This window comes from Pimephales promelas, chromosome 4 (genome assembly GCF_988280905.1).
Source record: "Pimephales promelas chromosome 4, fPimPro1.hap1.1, whole genome shotgun sequence".
NCBI lineage: Eukaryota > Metazoa > Chordata > Actinopteri > Cypriniformes > Leuciscidae > Pimephales > Pimephales promelas.
In genome coordinates this window covers 28704131-28729195 of record NC_142772.1, presented here as the reverse complement: position 1 = coordinate 28729195, position 25065 = coordinate 28704131, and the positions used below count along the sequence as shown (strand labels likewise).

Sequence of the window (25065 nt, the reverse complement as noted above, 5' to 3'; positions counted from 1 at the left end):
GAAAAAAAAACGACAGTGTTACCCCTTACGTTTTTTTTGGGGGGCGAAAAATTTAGTATCCCCAATCTTCTCGAAACTCTGGATTCTGATAGAGGGCACTGAGACTTACACCTGAGTGCAAAAATGGAGGCTCTAGACCCTTCCAGAGCTGAGATATCGAAACTCAAAATTTCGAGCCGAAAAAAAACGACAGTGTTACCCCTTACGTTTGTTTTTTTGGGCGAAAAATTAAGTATCCCCAATCTTCTCGAAACTCTGGATTCTGATAGAGGGCATTGAGACTTACACCTGAGTGCAAAAATGGAGGCTCTAGACCCTTCCAGAGCTGAGATATCGAAACTCAAAATATCGAGCCGAAAAAAATACGACAGTGTTACCCCTTACGTTTTTTTTTTTGGGCGAAAAATTAAGCATCCCCAATCTTCTCGAAACTCTGGATTCTGATAGAGGGCACTGAGACTTACACCTGAGTGCAAAAATGGAGGCTCTAGACCCTTCCAGAGCTGAGATATCGAAACTCAAAATTTCGACCCGAAAAAAATACGACAGTGTTACCCCTTACGTTTTTTTTTTGGGCGAAAAATTAAGTATCCCCAATCTTCTCGAAACTCTGGATTCTGATAGAGGGCACTGAGACTTACACCTGAGTGCAAAAATGGAGGCTCTAGACCCTTCCAGAGCTGAGATATCGAAACTCAAAATTTCGACCAGAAAAAAAAAAGACAGTGTTACCCCTTACGTTTTTTTTGGGGGGGGCAAAAAATTAAGTATCCCCAATCTTCTTGAAACTCTGGATTCTGATAGAGGGTCATGAGACTTAGACCTGAGTGCAAAAATTGAGGCTCTAGACCCTTCCAGAGCTGAGATATCGAAACTCAAAATTTCGACCCGAAAAAAAAACGACAGTGTTACCCCTTACGTTTTTTTTTTGGGCGAAAAATTAAGTATCCCCAATCTTCTCGAAACTCTGGATTCTGATAGAGGGCACTGAGACTTACAACTGAGTGCAAAAATGGAGGCTCTAGACCCTTCCAGAGCTGAGATATCGAAACTCAAAATTTCGACCCGAAAAAAAAACTACAGTGTTACCCCTTACGTTTTTTTTTTTTGGGCGAAAAATTAAGTATCCCCAATCTTCTCGAAACTCTGGATTCTGATAGAGGGCACTGAGACTTACACCTGAGTGCAGAAATGGAGGCTCTAGACCCTTCCAGAGCTGAGATATCGAAACTCAAAATTTCGACCCAAAAAAAAACGACAGTGTTACCCCTTACGTTTTTTTTTTTGGGCGAAAAATTAAGTATCCCCAATCTTCTCGAAACTCTGGATTCTGATCGAGGGCACTGAGACTTACACCTGAGTGCAAAAATGGAGGCTCTAGACCCTTCCAGAGCTGAGATATCGAAACTCAAAATTTCGACCCGAAAAAAAACCCGACAGTGTTACCCCTTACGTTTTTTTTTTTGGGCGAAAAATTAAGTATCCCCACTCTTCTTGAAACTCTGGATTCTGATAGAGGGCACTGAGACTTACACCTGAGTGCAAAAAATGGAGGCTCTAGACCCTTCCAGAGCTGAGATATCGAAACACAATATTTCGACCCGAAAAAAAAAAACGACAGTGTTACCCCTTACGTTTTTTTTTTGGGGGGGCGAAAAATTTAGTATCCCCAATCTTCTTGAAACTCTGGATTCTGATAGAGGGCACTGAGACTTACACCTGAGTGCAAAAATGGAGGCTCTAGACCCTTCCAGAGCTGAGATATCGAAACTCAAAATTTCGAGCCGAAAAAAAACGACAGTGTTACCCCTTACGTTTTTTTTTTTGGGGCGAAAAATTAAGCATCCCCAATCTTCTCGAAACTCTGGATTCTGATAGAGGGCACTGAGACTTACACCTGAGTGCAAAAATGGAGGCTCTAGACCCTTCCAGAGCTGAGATATCGAAACTCAAAATTTCGACCAGAAAAAAAAAACGACAGTGTTACCCCTTACGTTTTTTTTTTGGGGGGGCAAAAAATTAAGTATCCCCAATCTTCTTGAAACTCTGGATTCTGATAGAGGGTCATGAGATTTAGACCTGAGTGCAAAAATTGAGGCTCTAGACCCTTCCAGAGCTGAGATATCAAAACTCAAAATTTCGACCCGAAAAAAAAAAACGACAGTGTTACCCCTTAAGTTTTTTTTTGGGCGAAAAATTAAGTATCCCCAATCTTCTCGAAACTCTGGATTCTGATAGAGGGCACTGAGACTTACACCTGAGTGCAAAAATGGAGGCTCTAGACCCTTCCAGAGCTGAGATATCGAAACTCAAAATTTCGACCCAAAAAAAAAACGACAGTGTTACCCCTTACGTTTTTTTTTTTTGGGCGAAAAATTAAGTATCCCCAATCTTCTCGAAACTCTGGATTCTGATAGAGGGCACTGAGACTTACACCTGAGTGCAAATATGGAGGCTCTAGACCAGTGTTTCCCAACCCTGCTCCTGGCGGCACACCAACACTGCGTGTATTCTTTGTCTCCCTTATCAAACACACCTGATTCAACCCATCAGCTCATAATCAGGTGGGTTAATGAGCTGATGGGTTGAATCGGGTGTGTTTGATTAGGGAGACAAAGAAAACACGCAGTGTTGGTGTGCCGCCAGGAACAGGGTTGGGAAACACTGCTCTAGACCCTTCCAGAGCTGAGATATCGAAACACAATATTTCGACCCGAAAAAAAAAAACGACAGTGTTACCCCTTACGTTTTTTTTGGGGGGGCGAAAAATTTAGTATCCCCAATCTTCTTGAAACTCTGGATTCTAAAAGAGGGCACTGAGACTTACACCTGAGTGTAAAAATGAAGGCTCTAGACCCTTCCAGAGCTGAGATATCGAAACTCAAAATTTCGAGCCGAAAAAAAACGACAGTGTTACCCCTTACGTTTTTTTTTTGGGCGAAAAATTAAGTATCCCCAATCTTCTCGAAACTCTGGATTCTGATAGAGGGCACTGAGACTTACACCTGAGTGCAAAAATGGAGGCTCTAGACCCTTCCAGAGCTGAGATATCGAAACTCAAAATTTCGACCAGAAAAAAAAACGACAGTGTTACCCCTTACGTTTTTTTTGGGGGGGGGCAAAAAATTAAGTATCCCCAATCTTCTTGAAACTCTGGATTCTGATAGAGGGTCATGAGACTTAGACCTGAGTGCAAAAATTGAGGCTCTAGACCCTTCCAGAGCTGAGATATCAAAACTCAAAATTTCGACCCGAAAAAAAAAACGACAGTGTTACCCCTTACGTTTTTTTTTTGGGCGAAAAATTAAGTATCCCCAATCTTCTCGAAACTCTGGATTCTGATAGAGGGCACTGAGACTTACACCTGAGTGCAAAAATGGAGGCTCTAGACCCTTCCAGAGCTGAGATATCGAAACTCAAAATTTCGACCCGAAAAAAAACGACAGTGTTACCCCTTACGTTTTTTTTTTTGGGGCGAAAAATTAAGTATCCCCAATCTTCTCGAAACTCTGGATTATGATAGAGGGCACTGAGACTTACACCTGAGTGCAAAAATGGAGGCTCTAGACCCTTCCAGAGCTGAGATATCGAAACTCAAAATTTCGACCAGAAAAAAAAAAACGACAGTGTTACCCCTTACGTTTTTTTTGGGGGGGGCAAAAAATTAAGTATCCCCAATCTTCTTGAAACTCTGGATTCTGATAGAGGGCCATGAGACTTAGACCTGAGTGCAAAAATGGAGTCTCTAGACCCTTCCAGAGCTGAGATATCAAAACTCAAAATTTCGACCAGAAACAAAAACGACAGTGTTACCCCTTACGTTTTTTTGGGGGAGGGCAAAAAATTATGTATCCCCAATCTTCTCGAAACTCTGGATTCTGATAGAGGGCCATGAGACTTAGACCTGAGTGCAAAAATGGAGGCTCTAGACCCTTCCAGAGCTGAGATATCGAAACTCAAAATTTCGACCCGAAAAAAAAAACGACAGTGTTACCCCTTAAGTTTTTTTTTTTTTTTGGGTGAAAAATTAAGTATCCCCAATCTTCTCGAAACTCTGGATTCTGATAGAGGGCACTGAGACTTACACCTGAGTGCAAAAATGGAGGTTCTAGACCCTTCCAGAGCTGAGATATCGAAACTCAAAATTTGACCCGAAAAAAAATCGACAGTGTTACGCCTTACGTTTTTTTTTTTTTTGGGCGAAAAATTAAGTATCCCCAATCTTCTCGAAACTCTGGATTCTGATAGAGGGCACTGAGACTTACACCTGAGTGCAAAAATGGAGGCTCTAGACCCTTCCAGAGCTGAGATATCGAAACTCAAAATTTCCCCGACCGTGAACTCATCGACCTGGAGAGCAGGCGGGGTATGACGCATCTCCTTTTTATTTAAAGGGGATGCATTGAAACCGGTCGCTCAAAGATGCACATCAGAAAAGGGGTAGAAAAGGGGCCTGTGGAGCTATAATAATGAGGAATTCAGACCCAAGCATTGCAGTTATATTTTATATAGACCACAACGGTATGATTTATATATAAAAATGAATGATTTAAAAGCATGATATGTACCCTTTAATGTTCATACATCAACCGTGATGTATTTTTCTCTTTTAACATGTTTGATTTTAAAACTCTGATATCAAGTTTTATATGTATCAGTGTATGCATATTTGTTATGGGTGAATACACTCTCTGACAGTGCCACATGGATTATTATGTGATTTCAAATATGATATTTTTATAAACATGATATTTTTATTAAAATATATATATATATATATATAAACACATCTGTATTAAAGAAAAAAATATTGATAAATACATATTTGGAATATAATTAAATAACAAGTACTTTGGGTGTCTTGTTCATTAGGCCTATATTTATTTTCATATAAAAGCAACAGAACTTAAAGTTGCATCCAGTTTATTAGCAACACATGCACGAGCGTGAATCCCGTGATATCGCGGGTTGTTGTTTTTTGGGTTTACTTCCACTTTGATTTGTAGCGTTTTACAGAGTGTTTTCTTTAACCTGTTAACATCCGCTCTTTCGACATGTATTTGAAGAGTGTGCTTAACAAAGAAAGCAACTATAAAAGGACTCGTGGAACAACCAGTTCGTTTGCACTGTCTTTCCTATTCTTCTTCTGGGACCTCAAACTCTGACAGACGTTACAACACACGGACTGTTTCAAACAGGGGTTGGTTACATATGTTTTGCTTTTAAAAGTGTGTTTTAATGCGGGTATAGGCCTACACAAATATAAGTAAACACTTTGTAGACTGAATGTTGTCCTGTATGAACAAAATGAAGGATGTTTTTCATGACTCCACTGTTTGATCGCACCCGCGTCTCACACACAGCTGACGTTACCTTGTATAAAATATTTGACCTGGCTGGCAGAACGATTGCCTTTGCCTGCATCTTTGCGGTGACATGACTAACATATTTAAGACCTATCCAATCTGAATTTAAGACAATTTAATACTTTTTAAGGCCTTATTTTTAGGAAAATTGATTTAAGACTTTTTAATACTTTTTAATGACCCGCGGCCACCCTGATATAGTCAACATGTACTGCAATGTTTTCCAAAGGTTGAGTTCAACGGCAGGTAAGTTAAGTTAAGTTAAGTTAAAGCTTTATTTGCCATTTGTACCGGTACAGCTGTACATAGGAATTTTTTGTAGCAGAGCTCGTTGAATCAAACATAAAAGATAAACATTAAAACAGCTAACAAGCTACACAGCACACGCTACACACGGACTTTAAGAAATCAAGACTTAAAAAATACCCTGATAACATGTACTGGTACCACGCAAAGTCGACTAGGGATCATCATGTTCGTAATGGTGTGGGGAAGTTATCCCACAACCTTGATCTATGCAAACATCTGAAGCAGTCTGGCCTGTCACAAGGTGAGATCTTCATCAAAGAACAAAGAAGAATACTGTAATTTTAGTTGTAACTCATACAAAAAAGACCTGTAGCTTCAAAGAGAGCAGGTGTAAAATAAAATAACCTAATAACGAGTTGTCTCTCTCATTTTTTGCACAGAAATATGGCAGATGATTTGCACTTGTCTGTAGCCTAAGCCACAGAAAAGACTGGAGATCACATTCTGGAGATACAGCATTTTCATTTAGTTTGTTCATCAATCATATTGGGCTATCATCATTATTGTATTGTTGTACAAATTTGCACTAAATATAATGCATTTAGATATCGCTGATATATATTTGTTTCAGGTCATGGAGTAAGAAAACATCAGCAAACAACTCCTGTCACTTTCTTTAAAGAGTTTTACCCCAAACTTTTGAACATTGGGCTACTGTATAACCAGTATTGACATTTAAGCTATGATTACATATATACCGGTATGTACCAAGTCCACCAGACTACCAAAAGGTAACACAATGAGAAACAAAAAAATTGAGAACATCATACATGTAACAAAATGTATTTATTGTTTGTTGTCATTTATTTAAAGCCCTCCTGTCCTGACCCTCTTTCATCACAGGATAAATGTTTTCCCCAACTTAATTAAATACATTTGCACTGAAACCAGCAAAAAAAAAAAAAAAAACTCCCTGTACAGACCTTCGGTCATGCATGCTACCTATACTAGCCTAACACCATTTAAAAAAGCTTAAATAAGAAGCAAGAGACTGAGCACCAAGACTTTTTTCTTTTCTTTATATATGAAAGAAACAACGTTTTCAATTACGTTCAACGAAAAAGCCGTTGTGTTTTGCACTAAAACACAACCAGGCCACCACTAGTCATTTTGGAAAGTCCTTCAATTTGAGTTTTACAAACGATGCTATGTGAGCCCTGTGATATAGCCAGACTGCCCTGCTAAATTTCTCACAGGTTTTTTTTTCCCCTCTCAAACATTTCTTTAAAAAACATAACATAAAGGCTGTCTTTCTCTGCAAAATAATAGGGAATAAACCAACTACTCATAGCAGAAAAAGCTGCTAATTAATAAAAACTAAAGGCACCAGGAAGAGGATGAAACGAGGTGGTGAAGAGTCTAAAGCCTTCTATCACAAACTAGCCCACATTAAAAAATCTAGTAGCCATGAACAGGTTCTCAATTACGAAAGTGCGCTCATATATTGATTAAACAAACCTGCTGATCAACTTACAGCCACAAGAGGGTAGCAGAACATTCATTTACAAAGAGCAAGGGTTGTTATATTATTATGAACTGACCCTTGATATAACTTGCATTCAATACAGATCTGGGTCAGTCTATTTTCGATTACACTAGTGAATATTCTACATAGGCTCAATCATTCTGGGAAATTCAAGTAAAAAAAATAAATAGCTGAAAGCAGCAATTAAGGGGCCAAGCACAAAGAAAGCATAAATCACACAGAATGGCTATCAGTATAAGCCAAACTGCAACAATGAGTAATTAAAGACATTTTAAGAGGAATTTAGTCAAAACCATTATAAAATAAAATCATAATATGATTAAATGGCTTATCATATTTTACCAATAGTTGGCGCTGTTCACAAACTGATGGTTAGTGTGAGGTGACAAATGACATAAATAATGTTTGGTGTCAATATGTCAAGCTTTGCAGAGATACAGCCTCAGATGCATTTTGGAATTATGGCATCAAATTCATTGATACGAGTAACAAAAAGAGTTTCATCTACCGCCAGGAAAACCATAACTTTTTGCCAGCATGATCAGAAGATGATCAGACTCGAATTTTATGAAAATCTGACAAATGGATTAGTATGTTTTAAAAGAAAATCAAAACCTGACTATGGTACTGATGTAAGTACATAGTACTTAAATATGGCACTGTCATAGTCTTTTGAGAAATCTTTTGAGAAACTTCAGCGCATGGTGAATATGGCACACCAAGTTTCATAAGGATACGTCAATGCACTTGCAAAATATAGCTTTTTACAACAAAAAGGTCACTTGACAGTGCACCAAATCTAGACCAGTTTTGTGATTTTTTTTTTTTTTTTTTTTTGCCAAATCATTCAGAAGTTAAAAGCAAAAATAGCCATTTTTTCATCTCCGCACCACTAGATGGCACTGTGAAGTTACCCTCAGGTCATAGTTGTCATATAACACACTACTTTCTGAACTTCAGCCAGCTCCTTGTTTCCTGTCTGCCATTATTGGTCAAATTGATTAATTCAGGTGTGCTTGACCTCAGTAGTCATGGCAACAATAATCAGACACACCTGAATTAATCAATTTGGCCAATAATGGCAGACAGGAAACAAGGAGCTGGCTGAAGTTCAGGAAGTAGTGCAGCTGTGCATAAAGCCAATTTAAGTCATAGTTGTTATAAAACACACCAAGAGATATAGGTATGATAGGTATGATATAAAGATATAGATATAAATAACACATGTTGAGAGATATAGCCTCACATCCATTTTGTTAAATCCTTTGGCGGTTATTCGAGAATGGTTTGACGAATAACCTTGAATTCCATAACTTTTTTGTCACCATGGTCTGAGCATGATCTAGTTAAATTTTCATGGAAATCAGAGCAATGGTCTCACGATCTAGAGTTGGTTGGTTTCTTGATAAAATTCAAAATGGCAGAAAAATTCATGATGAAAAATGGCATCATAGGGTGCAATCGTATCTTGAGCCAAGGAATCAGAGGAAAATATTTTTATTTTATTTTTTAGTTATTGGCATAAACGCGAGTGCAAATTTGGACAGAGGGAGATGGTAGGGATTGAGACATTTCAGACTAGCCTCTACCTGTGTGCCAAATTTCATAACTTTCCCACAAGCAGTTCTATGGAATAGAATAATAATAAGAAGAAGAAGAAAAACACTACTATGGATACAATAGGTGCCTACGAACCTTTAGTGCTTGGCCCCTAATTACAAGTCTGAGGAATTATTATCGAAATTGATCAGAAAATGGCAGATCAGAATTTCCAAAACCATCACTTGTACCCCAGAATTTTGACTAAAACTCAGCTAGCAGTTTCTAGGGCAAGTTCATTTATTCAAGGTAAGTAAACTCAGCAGGACAGATATTGTGAGGCGCAGCTTTGCACACTTTGATTGTTTAAATGACTCCTAATTCTGCAGCATCAAACCTAATCAAGGTTTTGCAAGTATTCCAGATTGTGGCTTCAACACAATGCAACAGCAGACAGAGAATAAACAAGTTCTCATACTCAGACTTTCAGGAGATAATAAAAAAAATTATAAGAATGTCTACTTCTACAAACACTTCTACTTAATAGAACATTTCATGGCACTCTTGAAGGGCCTCAATTCTTGAACCATTATGACAACCATCACAGTTACCCATCATTTTCTTGAATAATCACATTAGCTTGAAGAGAAATTGCACTCTTGCAAGTATAACATGTACAGATGGCAGTATCAACACCTGGACTAGCTGCTAATTCTAGAGATTTCAAGCAGTTTGCTAAAAATCTCAATTTGAAAGGAAAATAGTACACTTCAAGTAAAGTTGTGATTCTTTTGTTCAGCCTGGTAGAAAAGCAGCAGACACACAGAATGAAGAGGATTATGAACCCAAGCATTTTCAAATCATGAAAGATTTGCCATACGGGCTATTTGTCAAGTATTTTAGTTGAATATGACATACTCATCCCCAACCCCATCGTCAAAATATGTACAACTGCTGTTTAACCCTCGTCAGCCATATTGCACTACTTTGGTACTTCAGCTTTTCTACCTTGGCTGGATAGAAATAGGAAGTGGCATTTCAAGCAAAATATGTTCAGGAGCAATTTCCTTCACATTAGAAGATTTACGGTTTAAGAGAAAAAAATAATAAGGTAATATGGTAATATACATACAATCTATACTTGAAACATTGTGTCTTTCTGCATCATGGATTTGTCCATAAGAGTTTAGACAGAACATGAGTTGGTAGAAGCAGAAGAGGCAAATTGTGTCCTTCCAATTAAGTTAAATGGAGAAGACTGTAATGTAAAATAGGTGATTTAAGGTCAATGTTAGTCAGAATTCAGCCTTTACAGGAAGTCCAAAACCATAATAGTGGACAAAAAACATTACTAATAACTTTAGTCCAGGATTGGGCGAAATATGTGTGACAATTCCACATTCACCAAGAAAAAGTCCATTCATCTTTTAAACATGGTGGCAAAAATGTAAACCAATCATTATTCATTGTCACGGTTCACAATACAGGTCTATATAAAAAGACAAAAAAAAGTGCTTTAGATTAAGTAAAAACGACGGACTTCTTAATCCAGTCAGCATCATTAAAAGGCCTTCAATGTTTTTTTGTTTTGTTTTAAACTTGAGTCCAAAATTAAGGTATGAGGGTGTTGAGTTGCTGATTCTAATGTTTAAGGGTCAGAGTAAAACTGCAGTCTCAGTAACCTCAAGCCCCTCACTAGCTCTAACTGGAAGTGCATTCCTTAAAACCATGTGATATCTCTGCCATTTAACTCGCAGCCTTCAAAGAAAGGGCGTACGCTCCCATTAGGTGAATTTATGAGCAAATATCCACATGAGACATCTCCTTCTAGGCTATCAGGTGTCAGAACTTCAAGTCTTGAAAACAAGGAATACAAATGTCCTCCATGGTACATTTAAAGTTCGTATAACTTAAAATAGAGGCATGGGCTAGAAACCAACACTGGTTGAGTGGAACACAACAGCCAGGCAAAGTGGTGAATATGGTTGCAGCAAAAGTGATTTCATTCTTCTTGAAATAAAATTGAGTAAGAGCAAAATTAAGTTAATTCTATTATTCTCAAACAAACAAAAGACGAACGACTGAACAAGTGCTTCATGGTTTTCATGACTATACTGTCCTCTTTATCACAGATCCATATAGAAATGTGAAGAGAGAGTAGAAAGAGAACATATATTGTTGTAAAATGAATGCAAGCCTTCTACTGAAACGAAGAGAACAGGAATATTTTAAAGTCCTTCAAAACAGCTCATATCCTTCTCGATTAGAATATCTATGTCCACTCTCAGGAAAATAACACCATCCCCTTCTGTACATGAAGGCCAGTGCTGACATGGTAATTGAAGTCTTTGTTGGTTACACACTAATAAAGTATGTTCATAAGCACACAGACCTTCTTCTGGTGTGTGGCATGTCTAAATAACTGTAGATCAGTCCTATAAAGAGTTCAGATAGAAGCCAAATTAAACATACCTGAACCAGACAATCAAGGTTTGGGGTACATTAAAAATTACAGACATATATTAGAGCAGACTGGAACTAAACTCTGCATGAAGGTGGATCTCAAGGAGCAGGACTGAGCATCCCTGATGTAAGTACTGAGCGATCAGCACATATTTTTCCACATACAACAGTGACCTAAACAAGCTACATGTTTTAGAGTCATTTAGATGTGTGTGTGTGTGCAGAGTGTGTTTGCAGATGTGTAAGCATGCATTGAAGTTTGAGTGTGTGTGTGTGTGTGTGTGTGTGTGTGTGCGTGTATAGTTGACTAAACAACAGGTCACATTTTCTCACAGCGTTTGTGGTTCTGCAGGGGCTGTGTGAGGGCTCTGGGGGGGAGAATGTGGCGGAGACTGCAAAATGGGGGTAAAATGTGGGGTCGGAGGGCAGTAAGAAGGGGTGGCTGTGGGGGATGGGGGCAATCCGGAGGGCACCAGTGGTCCAGGGAGTCCGAAGGGGCCAGTGGGTGACTCAGCAGGAGGCTGGTTGTAAAAGAAAAAAGCACACTGATGGATGAACGTCTCGATGATTGTCTGGTAGGTGCGCGTAGCTGTCAGGGCATCCATAGAGGTGAAGTCTGGCCGCATTAGTGTCGGCCAGAAACAGATGGAGAGATTCTCACTGGTCATTAAGTTGACTCTGTTCCACTGACTAACCCTGAAAGAAAGAAACGGGGAGATAGGGTTAAGAGTATCTCCACTTTAACTAGTCTCTAACAGTTTGTAACTGCAGGTGGTCTGACACTCACTTGTTTAGATGGCTCATTACATATTTGAAGACATCAAAATTCTCCCTGGGAAATCGTCTTAACACATCCTTCATTGTGTGAAGCCTTTGTTCCCGATCATTAATTTCTATGCACACAAACAAACAAACAAAAAACACCTTTGGCTTAGACAGGCACTGTGTTTTGGATGACATAACACCCAATTTTGCTACCCTTGCATGCAATATTTTAATAGTTTAGAATTCAAGTGGATGCATTTCCATTATTATATTTTTCACAAAATATTTAAGAATGCTAAATGAAATCTTACTGAAAGCTTCCACCAGTTCTTCCTGAGAGCTATAAGGAACCAGAGGTTCAGGCAGCTCAGAGAAGAAACTTTTCATTGCCCCAGCAACTGTGTTCACAGTGAAGTCCTTCTCCACAAGGTCCAGATTGTGGTCTAAGATAAATGAACAAAGTGAGAGTGTTAGAGAACTAAAGAAAGAAAAGAAAGTCAAAAGAGCAGAACTTATCCAATTATTTTTAATGTGGAATATAACAAATAAAATGAATTTATTTAAAATGAAAAGCTTTCTCATGCTGTTAACATACACACATACAAACTATATTTAGCCATGCGTGCCTTAAAACCACATTAATCCACTAACCAATCTATAATCCACAACAATTTTGAAGTATTGAAATCCTTCTAAACTTACCCTGTTCAAACTGTCTCTGCGTGCTCTCTATTTCTGCCTTATTCCCACTTACCCTGTAGATACCCTCTGTTGTCAAACCTGAGAGAGATTTGATAAATAAGACGATTTCGAGGCAAGTCATCTTACCTAAAAAATAAACTCCTAAACATTTTAAGACATTAGGTACGTCACTCTATTTTAAGTGTCCAATATAATTGAACTAATTTAACTACTTAAATTCACATTAATATGCTTCTACAATCTTTATTATAAGACCATAGCTGAAATCCAGTCAAAAAAGGGAGCTATGTGCAATACTATGCTGTGGTGTGACTAATGACAGCTACAGCCCATTAAGCATCTAATTTTAACTGGACACTGCAATAATGATAAGCTTATATGGTTCCTTAAGCACAACTGTTATAGGGTGAGTATGTTGGTAAAACAGCAGCAGCAGCAACTGTACCTGTGGCTTCAATATAACGAATACACTTGTCAATGAAAACCGGAATAGGTCGTTCAAGGGAAACCACATTCACCAGAGGCACGCCGAAGTAGTTACTCTCCAAAGGCTTAGAGATAGAATGACGAGGCTTTGGTCTTGTTTTCTACAAACAGCAAAACAAATACAATTTATTTGACAATTATACAAGACTCTTTAATGCCTTAAAAGCTTCCAAAGCTAAAAAATATTAATTTAAATATCACAATGTTAAAAACAGATGAGCATACTTTAAAAAGTCATGTAAAATAAATAGATAAGTCTTACTTTGCCTGGTCGGCGAAGACTTTTCAGTATGTTCCTCTTTTTAGGATCTTCTCCTTCTTCATTGAGTATGTCTGTCTTCAGTGCTGAAACATCATCGTCTTTTGACCTTGTGAGTGTGCCAATCTCATCATCGCTACCAATGGAAAAACTAGTGCGGAAACTGCTGAACTTCCCCAGACGTTTGGAACGATCACGGTAGAGCCGTGGCTTTACCCTTGCTGCTGAAAATTTGCGACGTCTCTCCAACGAGCTGCCATCCCCTTCACTGTCTGAACCATTGCCTCCTCCATTAGAATGGATCCGATTGGAATTGCGGATGGTAATAATTTTGCCCTGTGTGCTGTCATGTGGTACAGAATATATGCTGTCCTCATAGCTGGGGCGTGGCTTACAGACAGCATCCATTGGCTCAGCATAGTCTGACGGATCGTAATCTCCTCCTAGAGGCCACGTCACATTGGATGTAAGTGAACGCCTATGGCTAACTGCATCTACGTAGGGGTTGAAATTTGATTTTCTAAGGTCAAATGTGACACTAGGCTTGGGTCTCACTTGTGGAGGAACTTTATTATTTAACTTGTTTTCAAAGGTGCTGAGGTCAGAGATCACAGAGAATGTGTCACCTGAGTCCAGGTCAGGCAGTTTGAATCCACCATGAGAGGTGAGTGTACCATCATGGTAAGGCGGGGAAGCTTCCATGTCTTCCTCAGAATCTAACAGCATTGTGACAGGGCTTGGGGAGCCACAGTGTGGTGAATACACATTCTCATTTGTGCTACTGGCTTCTGCAATGTTTTCATACATATGACTGGCCTCAACAATGGTTCTCTTTTCTAATACCTCTGTGAAAAATTGTTCCAACAGGTCTAGTTTGTGAAGTCCTCCAACAACTCCACCAGGGCCACAGACAATACTGCAAAACCGTCCCTCAAGTTCATGGGCCAGTTCTTCACCTTGGACTAACATCTCATGAGCAAACTCAGAGTCCAAAAGATCAGACTGGGTTTCTCCCACAGCAAGCAGCTGTACTGGTATGATGTCCTGAACCTCACACAAAAAGGCACACAGGGTTTCAAAAGAAGCCTTGCGGCTAGCAGAGTATACAGCGATGTAGCCATGGACCAGCCGACTCTTACGAGTGACAAAAGAAGAGTGGTATGACAGTAGGGACAACTCAATTGTATGCTTGTGTCCACCAATTGTTTGTTCTAGCAGCACTGAAGTGCCACTTGTTTGGGGAGAGGTCGGCTTGCAATGCTGAGGAAGCAGGAATGGAGCAAGAAGTTGATCAATGTCGTAGGAGTCTCCACACATTAGGCACAAGACAATACGTAATTCAGCTTCTGGGCTCTGGTCCTGCTGTAAGTCTCGAATACAAGGAGGCAGCGGAGGTGCAGGTGGAGAACAGCTACGAAATGTAGAAGTCCTCCTTGTTTCAAGTAGAACCTTTAAAACCTGGTTGATCTGCTTTTCATTCACATTTCTCCCATAGCCAGTGCCTGGGGAGGCAGGTTCCAGGTAGTTACAATGCAGTTTTAGGGCTACCTGCTGACCCTGTGAGATTAATGCTTGAGCTGTCTCGCCACCAATGTCACCCAGTCCTCCAACACCTCTTTTGGTTACTAATAAGAGTGACAGGGGAAGCTGAGCCATATGGTTGTCCTTTCTGCCAAGCGTAGACTCTCGCAACTTCTCAATACTTTCTACAACATAGGACAAAGACTCTTTTGAATTGTATAAACACAGGCATCCATGAGGAGTAAATGTAGATGTATGAAACGAATTAACAGGAAGTCTAACATTGCCCTCAATTGGCCGAAGGACAAGTTCATACATTCTACCTTCAAGCACATAATGATCATCATTGGTACACAATGCCCGAATCTCATTAGCTAATTCTCTTGCAAGTCCATCTTTTCCCAGTATAACAAGATTGATTCTATCTACTTTTCCATCAATCAAATGGGTCTTTCCGAAGGAAGGGTATTGTTTTGGGAAGCATGAAACAAGTATTTGCTCAATTTTATGGTCCACACAGTGTGGGCAGTTCGGGCATGTTTCCTTTGTAGGATGATACACAAAATGGATGTGTTTCAGCACTAAAGCATCCCTTTCAGCTTGCAATTTCTGGAGTGCCTTGAAGCGTTGTTCTTCACCTAACACTTCTTGAATTGCTCCCATTTTCTCTTTACTAGGTTTGGCATCCAGCTCAAGTTCATAGAAGAGTTCAGAGTACTCTAGTAAAAGCTCCTGAAAATCTTCTTTTGCCCTGTCTATGATTGCTTTCTGGTGCCGGTTATAGATGTCCAAATAGTCTGGCTCTTCAAGCCACTGGTAGAAGTCTTCATTCATGATAAAGCTTCGGGCCTCCTCCCAGGGTTTGCCAGGGGTAACGAAAGGGGAAGATGCTAATTTTGCTTTGAACTCATGACGCATCTGGGCACGCTTGCATTCATTGCGCAAGTGTTCAAGGTGTGCATCAAAGATTATTTCAGCAGCCGTGGTGTCTAGCACATCAAAGGGGATGCGCTCATCTTCCATGTTATCAAGATGTGGCGTGTCCTCCCATGGCGCATCGTCCAGTACCACAAACCAATGATCAAAGTCTTTTTTAGACTCAAGGACCTTTTGGACCCCAGACCAGCTCAAATGCTCAATTTCATCCAACTCGGACACCAAGCTACTTAAGGCGAGTGGAAGAGCACTCAAGTATGCTTTACGACGCTTTTCAATATGCTCCTGTTTTAGCCGGTGAATATGTTGTTGAAATAGCTTCTTAGCTTTACCTGTACCTTCTAAAAATACATACTCCTTGTATTCAGGTGAAGTCTGCATTCGTCGGCTGATGTTGGGCCAAGTTTCATTGTGATTCTTCACAATGTGGTTCACCAACCACTCATAGCGGTCTTTTGCAGAGGCGATCAGTTGACTCTGGTGTTTCAATGCCTCAAAGTAAGGCATGATCTTGGGCTTACCTCTTCCCTTATCAATGAGCTGTATCAAGGTAAGGAAAGCCAAGTCAACATTGACATTGGACCGTGCCGAAGTTTCAACAACTTGCAAGTTCTTTTTTGTAATGGCAAATGTATGAGAATCCTTGATATATCGCTCCACACCCTCATCACACTTAGTGAGAACCAGCACAATAGGCTTTTTTGTCTTGCTTAAGTGATTGTATAGGTTGGTGACAAATTTCATTTGATCATCAAAGTTTCGGTTCATTCCACGACTGACATCAACACAAAGCAGAAAGCCATCCACCTGCAACTTGCCTTCGGGCATTTGCTTCTGTTCGAAATCTTGCTCCAGTCCCAATTGATCAGTGCAGAAGTACATGAGTTTTTCAGCAGAAGCCAGTTTGGTGGAGGCAGCTCTTTTGATGTAGGGCTGTAAGGCTGTGCTGCGATGAGGCTGGAATGTCTGGTCATCAATGAATTCTGTCTGTTCAACCACATGCATCCTGCAGTCTGCACCATCTTCCAAAACTCTCCCCACCTCTCCCCAAAACAGGAAATGGTCATTGTTGACAACCCGGCCACCGAAGTCACTGGTACTTAACACAGAAGTGTGATCAAGATGGAAGTCATCTGCACTAGGGCGGACAAAACGGTTACAAAGGCAGGATTTGCCAACTCCACATTGCCCTTTCTCCTTCTCAGTTCCCGACAGGCCAACAACAACAAGGTTGTAGATAGGCATTCGGGATTCTTGCTTTTTAGCCATCATCATCGTACACAGGCATTCATCTTGCCATTCCCCAAAGGTTGGCAGAGGCAGAATCTTTAGAATGTCTCCATAAAACGTTGAAAGCAGGGCCCTGTATTTGATTTACAATTGTGGCTTTAGTTTTGATGTTTCAGTCATCCTTTCAAGTCAAGAAAGTGGCTTGCATTTTTGGCCATATTAGAGGGGACTAATGAGAGATAAGCAGGGGGGCATGGAGAAGTGAAAAGGGAATTGGGGCTAACCTAAATGAGAAAGGGAGAGAGAAAGAACAAACCAATTATCAGCAAATTCATGCGCTTTGCTTGCCTAAAAGTATAAAGAAAATATAATGCTACTTTAATCATTCTTACAGATATTAAAATATTAAATAAATACGGTAACCCTGTAATCCTACATTGAAACTAATAAATATTTCTAATAATGCATAATATTGTTTCTTCAATAATGTTAATTATTTTTGATTATTACAAATCAATTTCTGATTATAGATCATCAGATTCTTATTTTGATCCATTCCTATGCTAGCAAACCTACACAACAGTATATGAATACTAAAAACTAGTAAGGCAACACAGTTTACTTCAAAATCACTCTACAATCATAATTCACAATCTACTTAAACTTGGCTTCATGAAGTATATGTTGTTCTGTATATTTGTGTTAAGTTAACAATTGGCTATTGTTGCACAATTCCCCAAATACCACTTAAAATCAGTGTGCATAATATCATTTTAAAATCTAGACATTTTCAGAGAAATGTCAGATTGTTTCAAAGCCAAAAATGTTGTTAATGTTGAAACCAGTATTTTTACACCCATTTTGTCTGGTATTCAAAACCAGTCAAGAGGGTTTTTTCTGATACCCAAAAAAGTCAACAGCGAGTCTTGTCAAAAAAAATTGTCTTTTATCAATCAACACAGGGATAGAAAGTAGGAGTCGAAATCATTAGTTTTATCATCAACAATATTTAAAATTTTGGCATAATGGCATTGGGAGGATCTAAATTAAAATAGATGACATTTTCACAGCAGAGTCATTTCTAACAATTAGAGGTGTAACAGATCGTTGTTGATCCGTGATACATACGGACCAGGCCCTACAGTTCAACGAGCATTCCATTCAAAAATTAGTTGCAAAGTTTAATCATTGAATGAAAGTTAATAATTTCTAATCTATATGTTTCTAAGTCTTGCTAATGTTTGCGTACACAGAGAGCTGTGTTTTAGACAGTGTGTGAAAACAAAATTGAGTCCTCTTTTAATTCTCCTTGTGCTTAAACACACAAAATTTTTGCAAAACAGTGTTGGGCAACACTCTTCAAATGATGACCTTGCTTAATCGACTATCAATATGTTGTATCGATCAAATTATCGACAATTAATCGATTAATTGTTGGCATCCTTAATACTTATGGTTGCTATATGGTGTTCTGTAGTTGTTCATTCCAAATTTCTATATTCAGGTTCTAAATATGTATAATATTTAATTAAACAACACTACATGCAAAAAGCTGAGGCAAAATATAATAAATACAAAAAAATAAAAACCTGAATTAAGTGTAAAAAGGCAGCAAAATGTAATTTTTGCTTCCCATTGAACCCCAGTAATTAGGGGTAAACAACAGTTTGCTTCAAAGTAATTAAAGAGCATGATCTAACAGCATTTTGTAAACCAATGACATCTACTGAATAGAATATCAACCATATTTTAAAAATTTCTTTCTTTATCTATATCTGTATCAATTAAATCACAATAGCACATCCCCAAAAAAGTTCCTCACTCATATGTCATTCCACACCCATATGGCTGTCTTTTATGAAATAAGAAAATTGTAAATAATGTAACTGATTTTCCCCCATGCCATTACAATGAATGGGGACACAAAAACACCCTTAAAGCATTCCTAAGTGGCTGATATAATGGGCTATGTCTATATTCCATGTCTTCTGAAGGCATTTGAATATTTTCATTTTTGTGCTCCTCTTATGATGCTTTTTCTGTCATTTTGTAGCTTGACAGCCTCAGTACTCATCAATTTACATTATACTGAAAAGAGAGCGAACGATTCCAGAATTCACCTAGTGTGTTCCACTAAAGAAAATGTAGATGTTTTCTTAAAGAATTTCCATTTTGGGGTGAACCATTATCAAGGGCACTTAGGTAGTTTGATCATTATTAAAATAAATTGTAAATTATTTCTTTAAAACATTTCTAATTAAAACTGTTCTTGATCCCATTTTGCAGCTTGAAGTAACAGCTTCCAAGTAGTTGAAGTAACAATTGCACTGCACAGATAGACCCCCAAGTGGCCGGACCATTTGGAATCTGATAAGATAAGAGCCCTTTTTGCAAGACATTTTATAGTTTAGTTAGTGTTTACATTTGTCCCATCAATTCTTAGCGTGTGCCCGAGTACTTATTCTTAATAATTCTGTGAGACCGCATGCTCTGCAGGCGAGCAGCACCGACATATCCCAGACCTGCTTTTATTGGTGACAGACAGGTAACGATCATGCTTGCCCTTAACTTTCAACACCGTTTGTCACCACTGTGAAATTAAACCACTATTAACAATAGAGTTCGGCCGATAGCAGATTTTAAAGATAACGATATCTAGGTTGCACCACACTGGCTGATAACAGATTAATCAACTGATAGTTTTTTAATTGTATAATGAATGAAAACAAACATAGCAGCCCACGTAAAATATGGTCAACTTTATTACAAAAAAAAACAAAACAAAAAAAACAGTTCTGAACCATGAAAAAGTATGGTACTTTATAAATGAAATAAACATATAAATAGGAATCCCCCTATTATGAAGCATACAGACTAAATGACCGGGGTTAAGCAAGGAAAACTACAATTTACCTCAACAAGGACATAATGAACACACTCGTCTCATTCGCGGAGGTGGAAAAATAAGTTCTTTGGAACATGCCAGATTCATGGTATTGAAATTCAAATGCAAATGAAAAGGCTGAAAGTCGGCTGTTTTTGTCAATTTTAAGTTTTCATTTAAATTGTTTGCGATTTTAATATAAGTAGGCTACATGGTTAAATATTTGACCACTTGCTTAAGCAACTTTATATATATATATGTGGCATATTTAACCTATGTTGTTTAAATTGCAAGTGTCTGCTATCAAACGACATAACTTATCTTTGCTCTTTGCAACACAAACAGAGAATGCATGGTTTAGTTTTAAACAGGAGTGAAATGTTACAATTCACTCCATAGTCTGGGTTAGTTCTTCTAACATACGTTGGGGTGAGATGTAACATTATGAGATCCACAGGGGTGATGTTTTTAACACTAACTTTTCAATATAACTGATGTGTGTGTCTGTAACTCTTAGTCATAGTAATTGACCATTACACATTTAACTTGAACACAAAACTTTGTTCATGGGTAAACTTGTTTGTTACTGTTAGTCATAGTATTGGCCATAATAAAATTGAAATTGAACATTCTCTGTGTGTTACTTTTAAGTTTGTTACTCTAACTCATAGTAATTGACCATAATAAATTGAAATTAAACACTTGAACATTGTGTTGGTGAACGTTTGTTACTGCCAGTTATAGTATCAGCCATAATAAAATTTAAATTGAACGTGTGTGTATGTGTGTGTGTGTGTGTTTGTGTGTGTGACGGGTGTAAGGTGTTAGGGGTTGGGTTGTAACGTTTGATTGTTGTTACAACTAACCCAGAGTCATGTTTACTAGCTCACCTTACAGCTAACAGGCAAAACTTTAGCAGGCAAAAAAATAGAACTAACAACTTGAAAATAGCTTGAAAATATCTACACAGACAAACAATAAACATTTTAATTTGATGAGTTTAAATATAAAGCAGAAATTCCCATGACAAAAATAAACAAAGTAAAAAAAAGTAACGTATACCTAAAAATTGTTTTTTCCACTCTAACATCTGCAGTGTTATCCACAGGGCTCTACTTTATTACATGTGGAATAAGGACTAAAGTGAGCATGTACGAAGTGAATCAGGGGATTTGTAACTAGTTCCTGATTGGAGAGATTGGAATTGTTACAACTGACCCATGTTACAACCATCCCTGGTTTCCCCCAAGCCTGTTGTACCGAACCCCATCCATAAGATGGCCAAAAATGTACTGATGAGTTTTATTACGTTTTAATTCACACAAAAGATGAAGCATCAGTTTTCACTCCAGAAAATCACCGCAAGAGCTGAATAAAACACAGTACTGTACACAGTAGTGCGTATTAAAGTCTAATCCATAATCTCTCTCTCTCTCTCTCTCTCTCTCTCTCGCATTATCAACAACATACACAGTGAATTACACAAAAACACTTGTTACAACTAACAGTAAACAAATACAAACCTTTTTAGGGGTGCTTAATAAACAGATTATTTTATTTTATTTCAGAAACTTTATATCTGTAAAACAACTCCTATGAACTGTAATAAAGTGTGTGCTGTCCCTTCCATTACTCAAATAGCTAACGATACAAATATAATAAAAAAAAAACCTTTAAAGCCATTCAAATGTTGACATATCTTACTAAGATGTGATAGTTTATACTCTCAGAAATGGACCATGGTGAACATTTAAAGAGTTTGTGAATCCTGGTTTAGCAGAGAGGGAAAGGTCTCCAAGAAGCAGCAGCGAAATGTAACAAAATGACTGACCTGTTCAGGTCAGTTCTTTAAAGGGATACTCCACTTTTTTTGGAAATAGGCTCATTTTACAACTCCCCCAGAGTTAATCTGTTGAGTTTTACCGTTTTTGAATCCATTCAGCTGATCTCAAGTCACTTTTAGCATAGCTTAGCATACATCATTGAAGTGCACAAGACAATTAACATTTTTCCCAAAAAAATTACCAAAGTGTTTCAATATTTTTCCCATTTAAAACTTGACTCTTCTGTAGTTACATCGTGCACTAAGACAGACGGAAAATGTAAAGATGTGCGATTTTCTAGGCTGATATGCAGGGAACTATACTCTCATTCCTGCATAATAATCAAGAAACTTTACTGCCGTACCATGAGTGCAGCAGGCGTGATGACTACACAAACTTAGTCCCGGGCACTATTTTCAGGAGCTGCGTCATAATATTGGGCCTGCTCTCCGAACCGGAGATCGGCTGAATGGATTCAAAAACAGTAAAACTCAACAGTTTAACTCTGGGGGAGTTGTAAAATGAGCCTATTTCCAAAAAAAAGTGGAGTATCCCTTTAAATAATTAGTTGTAGTTTCGACAACTCATGTTCCTTTGTCCCTTAAAGGCATATCAGTTAAAATGAAAAATCTGCGTAACAGGGTAGGTAGACAAAGTAATAACAGGGGTGGAAAAAATAGGTTGGTTGAAAGGTGGTTATAAAGAATGGATGGATTGATGATTTCCTATCCCACACATTCAACCAATTACAAAATTACTTTTATTTGTGGTGGATTTTGATAGGAAACTATCTGTAAAACGTTACCAAAGAATTTGTATACACTACTACAACTTGAAACAAATTACTTTCACAATCACTCTAAATGACCACTGGACAATCTGACCTAAAACCAGCCACTGCACCATGTCTGAGAAAAAAGAAGCTAACCCAGGTTTATCAAATGATGAATTGCATGGGTTTTTAAATTGTGATTTTAAACATTGCTTTTCATCATTTTACTTTTTTTATATCAACAGTGATGTATTAAAGTTGACCACATCAAATGTGTGGATCATTTGAGGGACAAACTAAACATATTTATTATATTTGATCAAATGAATTTACAGATATACCCAACAATGTAAAAAAGGTGATGGGGGGGGCGTAGGAGGGGAATCACATACAGTAAGTATGGTATTTATCATGAAAATTAAGTATGGGCAAGTCTGGGAACATAGGAAAAATTGTGATGTGTGGTGGTTCAAATGTTGTAAACAATTCTCACATTATTTTTTTAGTCAAATTTAATATGCTTAGAGTTCAAATGGTATTATTTATGAAGACATTTAAATTTTACAGTCCCACATTTTAAGGCAGTAAGATCAGGATCTTTACTGGGGACACAAAAGGCCCTGAATCCCACAAGACATTGTCCTAATGAAATGGGCTACTTTGAATTTAAAGAAAATACATTTAGATTATGTTCAAACACAATGGTGGTTGTTTTGCAACAAGGTTGAGACAGTTCTGTTTATAACAGTAACACCTGCTGGAGAAGAAGTAACAAAAAAGTACACACATGGAAGAGAGAGAAAGATATCAGGGGAAATGAAGAGAAAGAAAAGGAAAATGGAAGTGATGGTGCATTTCAAGAGAGAACCTTTAATTATTTTGCATGGGCCCAGCCTAAGGATGTTAACCTTTTTTTTATGTGATGGCCATACAAAAATAGGGTTGTCCATGGTTCCAAAACTGTAGTGTATGGCCTGGATGAGAGTGAGATTTCCCAGTCCAGCCCTGGCTGTAACCCACTGTGTTGTGTTGTTAGACATTGAGAAATATATGGCTTTAACATAGGCTTACATCAAACACTGTCCTGGCAAAGTAAACACATCACGACACACTCTTCAAGCAAAATACACATCTGAAGTTCTGAACCCTAAAGAAAGCAAATGATAAAGGATTTCATTTCATCCTTAAAGCCTATATAGGCCTAACACAGCCTAAGCAAGAAATACCAGCTACGTAATGCGTCATGGTTCAGAACTGCCTTCCTACGAACGGCTCAGCTGTCTGTTTGGTACTGCAGTCTGCAACAGAAATTGCTCTCAATTTGTCTTTAACATTTTCCCCATGTATATAAAAGGGTATGCCGTTATAATAAATTTGTTTGAGTCGTTACCATCCGTTGCCGTTCTACCATTCAATGCTCTGTGATTCTGTCCAGCGTTACATAGCAACTAACAAGGTGCACATCACGTGAGAAAATAGTCTTCCAACTTAAAACATTCTGAGATTGTAAGAGTGCAAGATAATACCGTTTTTAAAACAACCACGTCGCTGCCTGCACAACAGACAGTAATCATTTTTATTTAAACGTACAATTTCTCTTCGGTACTACTCTACTCCTTATTTAAAGATAGGCTACTCGATTTATAGGCTTCTTCAGGGGCTGAAAAATGTGACACAGACTACTTTGCTCGCTATATTGATTTTAACGAAATACCGGGGAAAATACATACATACAGTGCATTTCTCCGTCCTCCCTTTCCCTTCTCAATCCCTCTTCCAGGCCAGCGGGAGAAGGCTACAACAACCGGCTCGGCCAATGTTGTTAGAAACCAGAAAGAAAGGAAAACAAAAGACAACGCAAAAATCCGAGGACATTAAATTCCGTAGGGGCTCTTTGATTGTGGCTTGACAGACTTGCAGTTTGCAAGAGGTAGCTAATATTGTCAGACGCAACTTACTGATCTCGCGTTAGTATGGAAAGGGCTGGGAAAATCCACCGACGGCTAAACATATCCAAACAAAGAAATGTCCTTTCTTGGAGGCCAGTCGTTTCCGTGCGGGAAAAAAGGCTTGTTTTAGTGTCTTCCTCCGGCCAAAGCACGTTGGTTTCAGTCAAGTATAATGCCCTTTGTTGTGGCCATAAAATGCCATCGTGTGCCGACAGCATGCAGCGATGCTTTAACACTAGTGAGACACAACATACAGTTTTTCGTAGCCAAATCTCGAGCTATATGGGCCACGCATGTCTTTAAATGTTAAGAAATATATGTACGTATAGGTGAAAGTGGTTGTCCAAGGCTCCCAATGATGGCGGTCCGTCCGCCCGAACCCAACTCTGAGTCTGCCCCTTTTCGCTCTCCTTTTTTGTGGATAAAAGAGGGTTAGACAGCCGAGACTCGCCCAGTGGCGCATGGACAACAGCACAGCGCTGAGCCAATTACAAGCAAGTACACCGCGCGCGCACGCGGAGGCAGGCCCGACCTAAAGGAGAAGCATCATCCTTTCATGGACAGATAGTGATTGA

At 38.6% G+C, this 25065-nt stretch overlaps 1 protein-coding gene across 3 annotated transcripts; it reads right to left on the bottom strand.

The window, feature by feature from the left end:
• Positions 1–6442: 6442 nt before the first annotated feature.
• Positions 6443–25021, bottom strand: arhgap35b (Rho GTPase activating protein 35b). 3 transcript variants are annotated; one of them, XM_039659079.2, is made up of 7 exons: positions 24272–25021; positions 13379–17346; positions 13076–13217; positions 12631–12708; positions 12240–12371; positions 11951–12056; positions 6443–11859 (listed from the first exon to the last, which is right to left on the bottom strand). In XM_039659079.2, exons 2-7 carry the CDS (start codon positions 17105–17107, stop codon positions 11493–11495), a joined length of 4554 nt encoding a protein of 1517 aa, XP_039515013.2. In that variant the 5' UTR covers positions 17108–17346; positions 24272–25021; the 3' UTR covers positions 6443–11492. The 3 variants fall into 3 exon arrangements, with proteins under 3 accessions (XP_039515013.2, XP_039515012.2, XP_039515015.2); XM_039659078.2 differs by having other exon boundaries at positions 24276–25021; XM_039659081.2 differs by having other exon boundaries at positions 24500–25021.
• Between the last annotated feature and the right edge of the window lie 44 nt (positions 25022–25065).

Coding starts and splice junctions, on each gene's coding strand:
- arhgap35b (XM_039659079.2), bottom strand. CDS start 17,107: ATGATGATGGCTAAAAAGCAAGAATCCCGAATGCCTATCTACAACCTT. Junction 12,372..12,630: donor GCAGAGACAGTTTGAACAGG/GTAAGTTTAGAA, acceptor CATTTATCTTAG/ACCACAATCTGGACCTTGTG. Junction 11,860..11,950: donor GTAATGAGCCATCTAAACAA/GTGAGTGTCAGA, acceptor TCTTTCTTTCAG/GGTTAGTCAGTGGAACAGAG.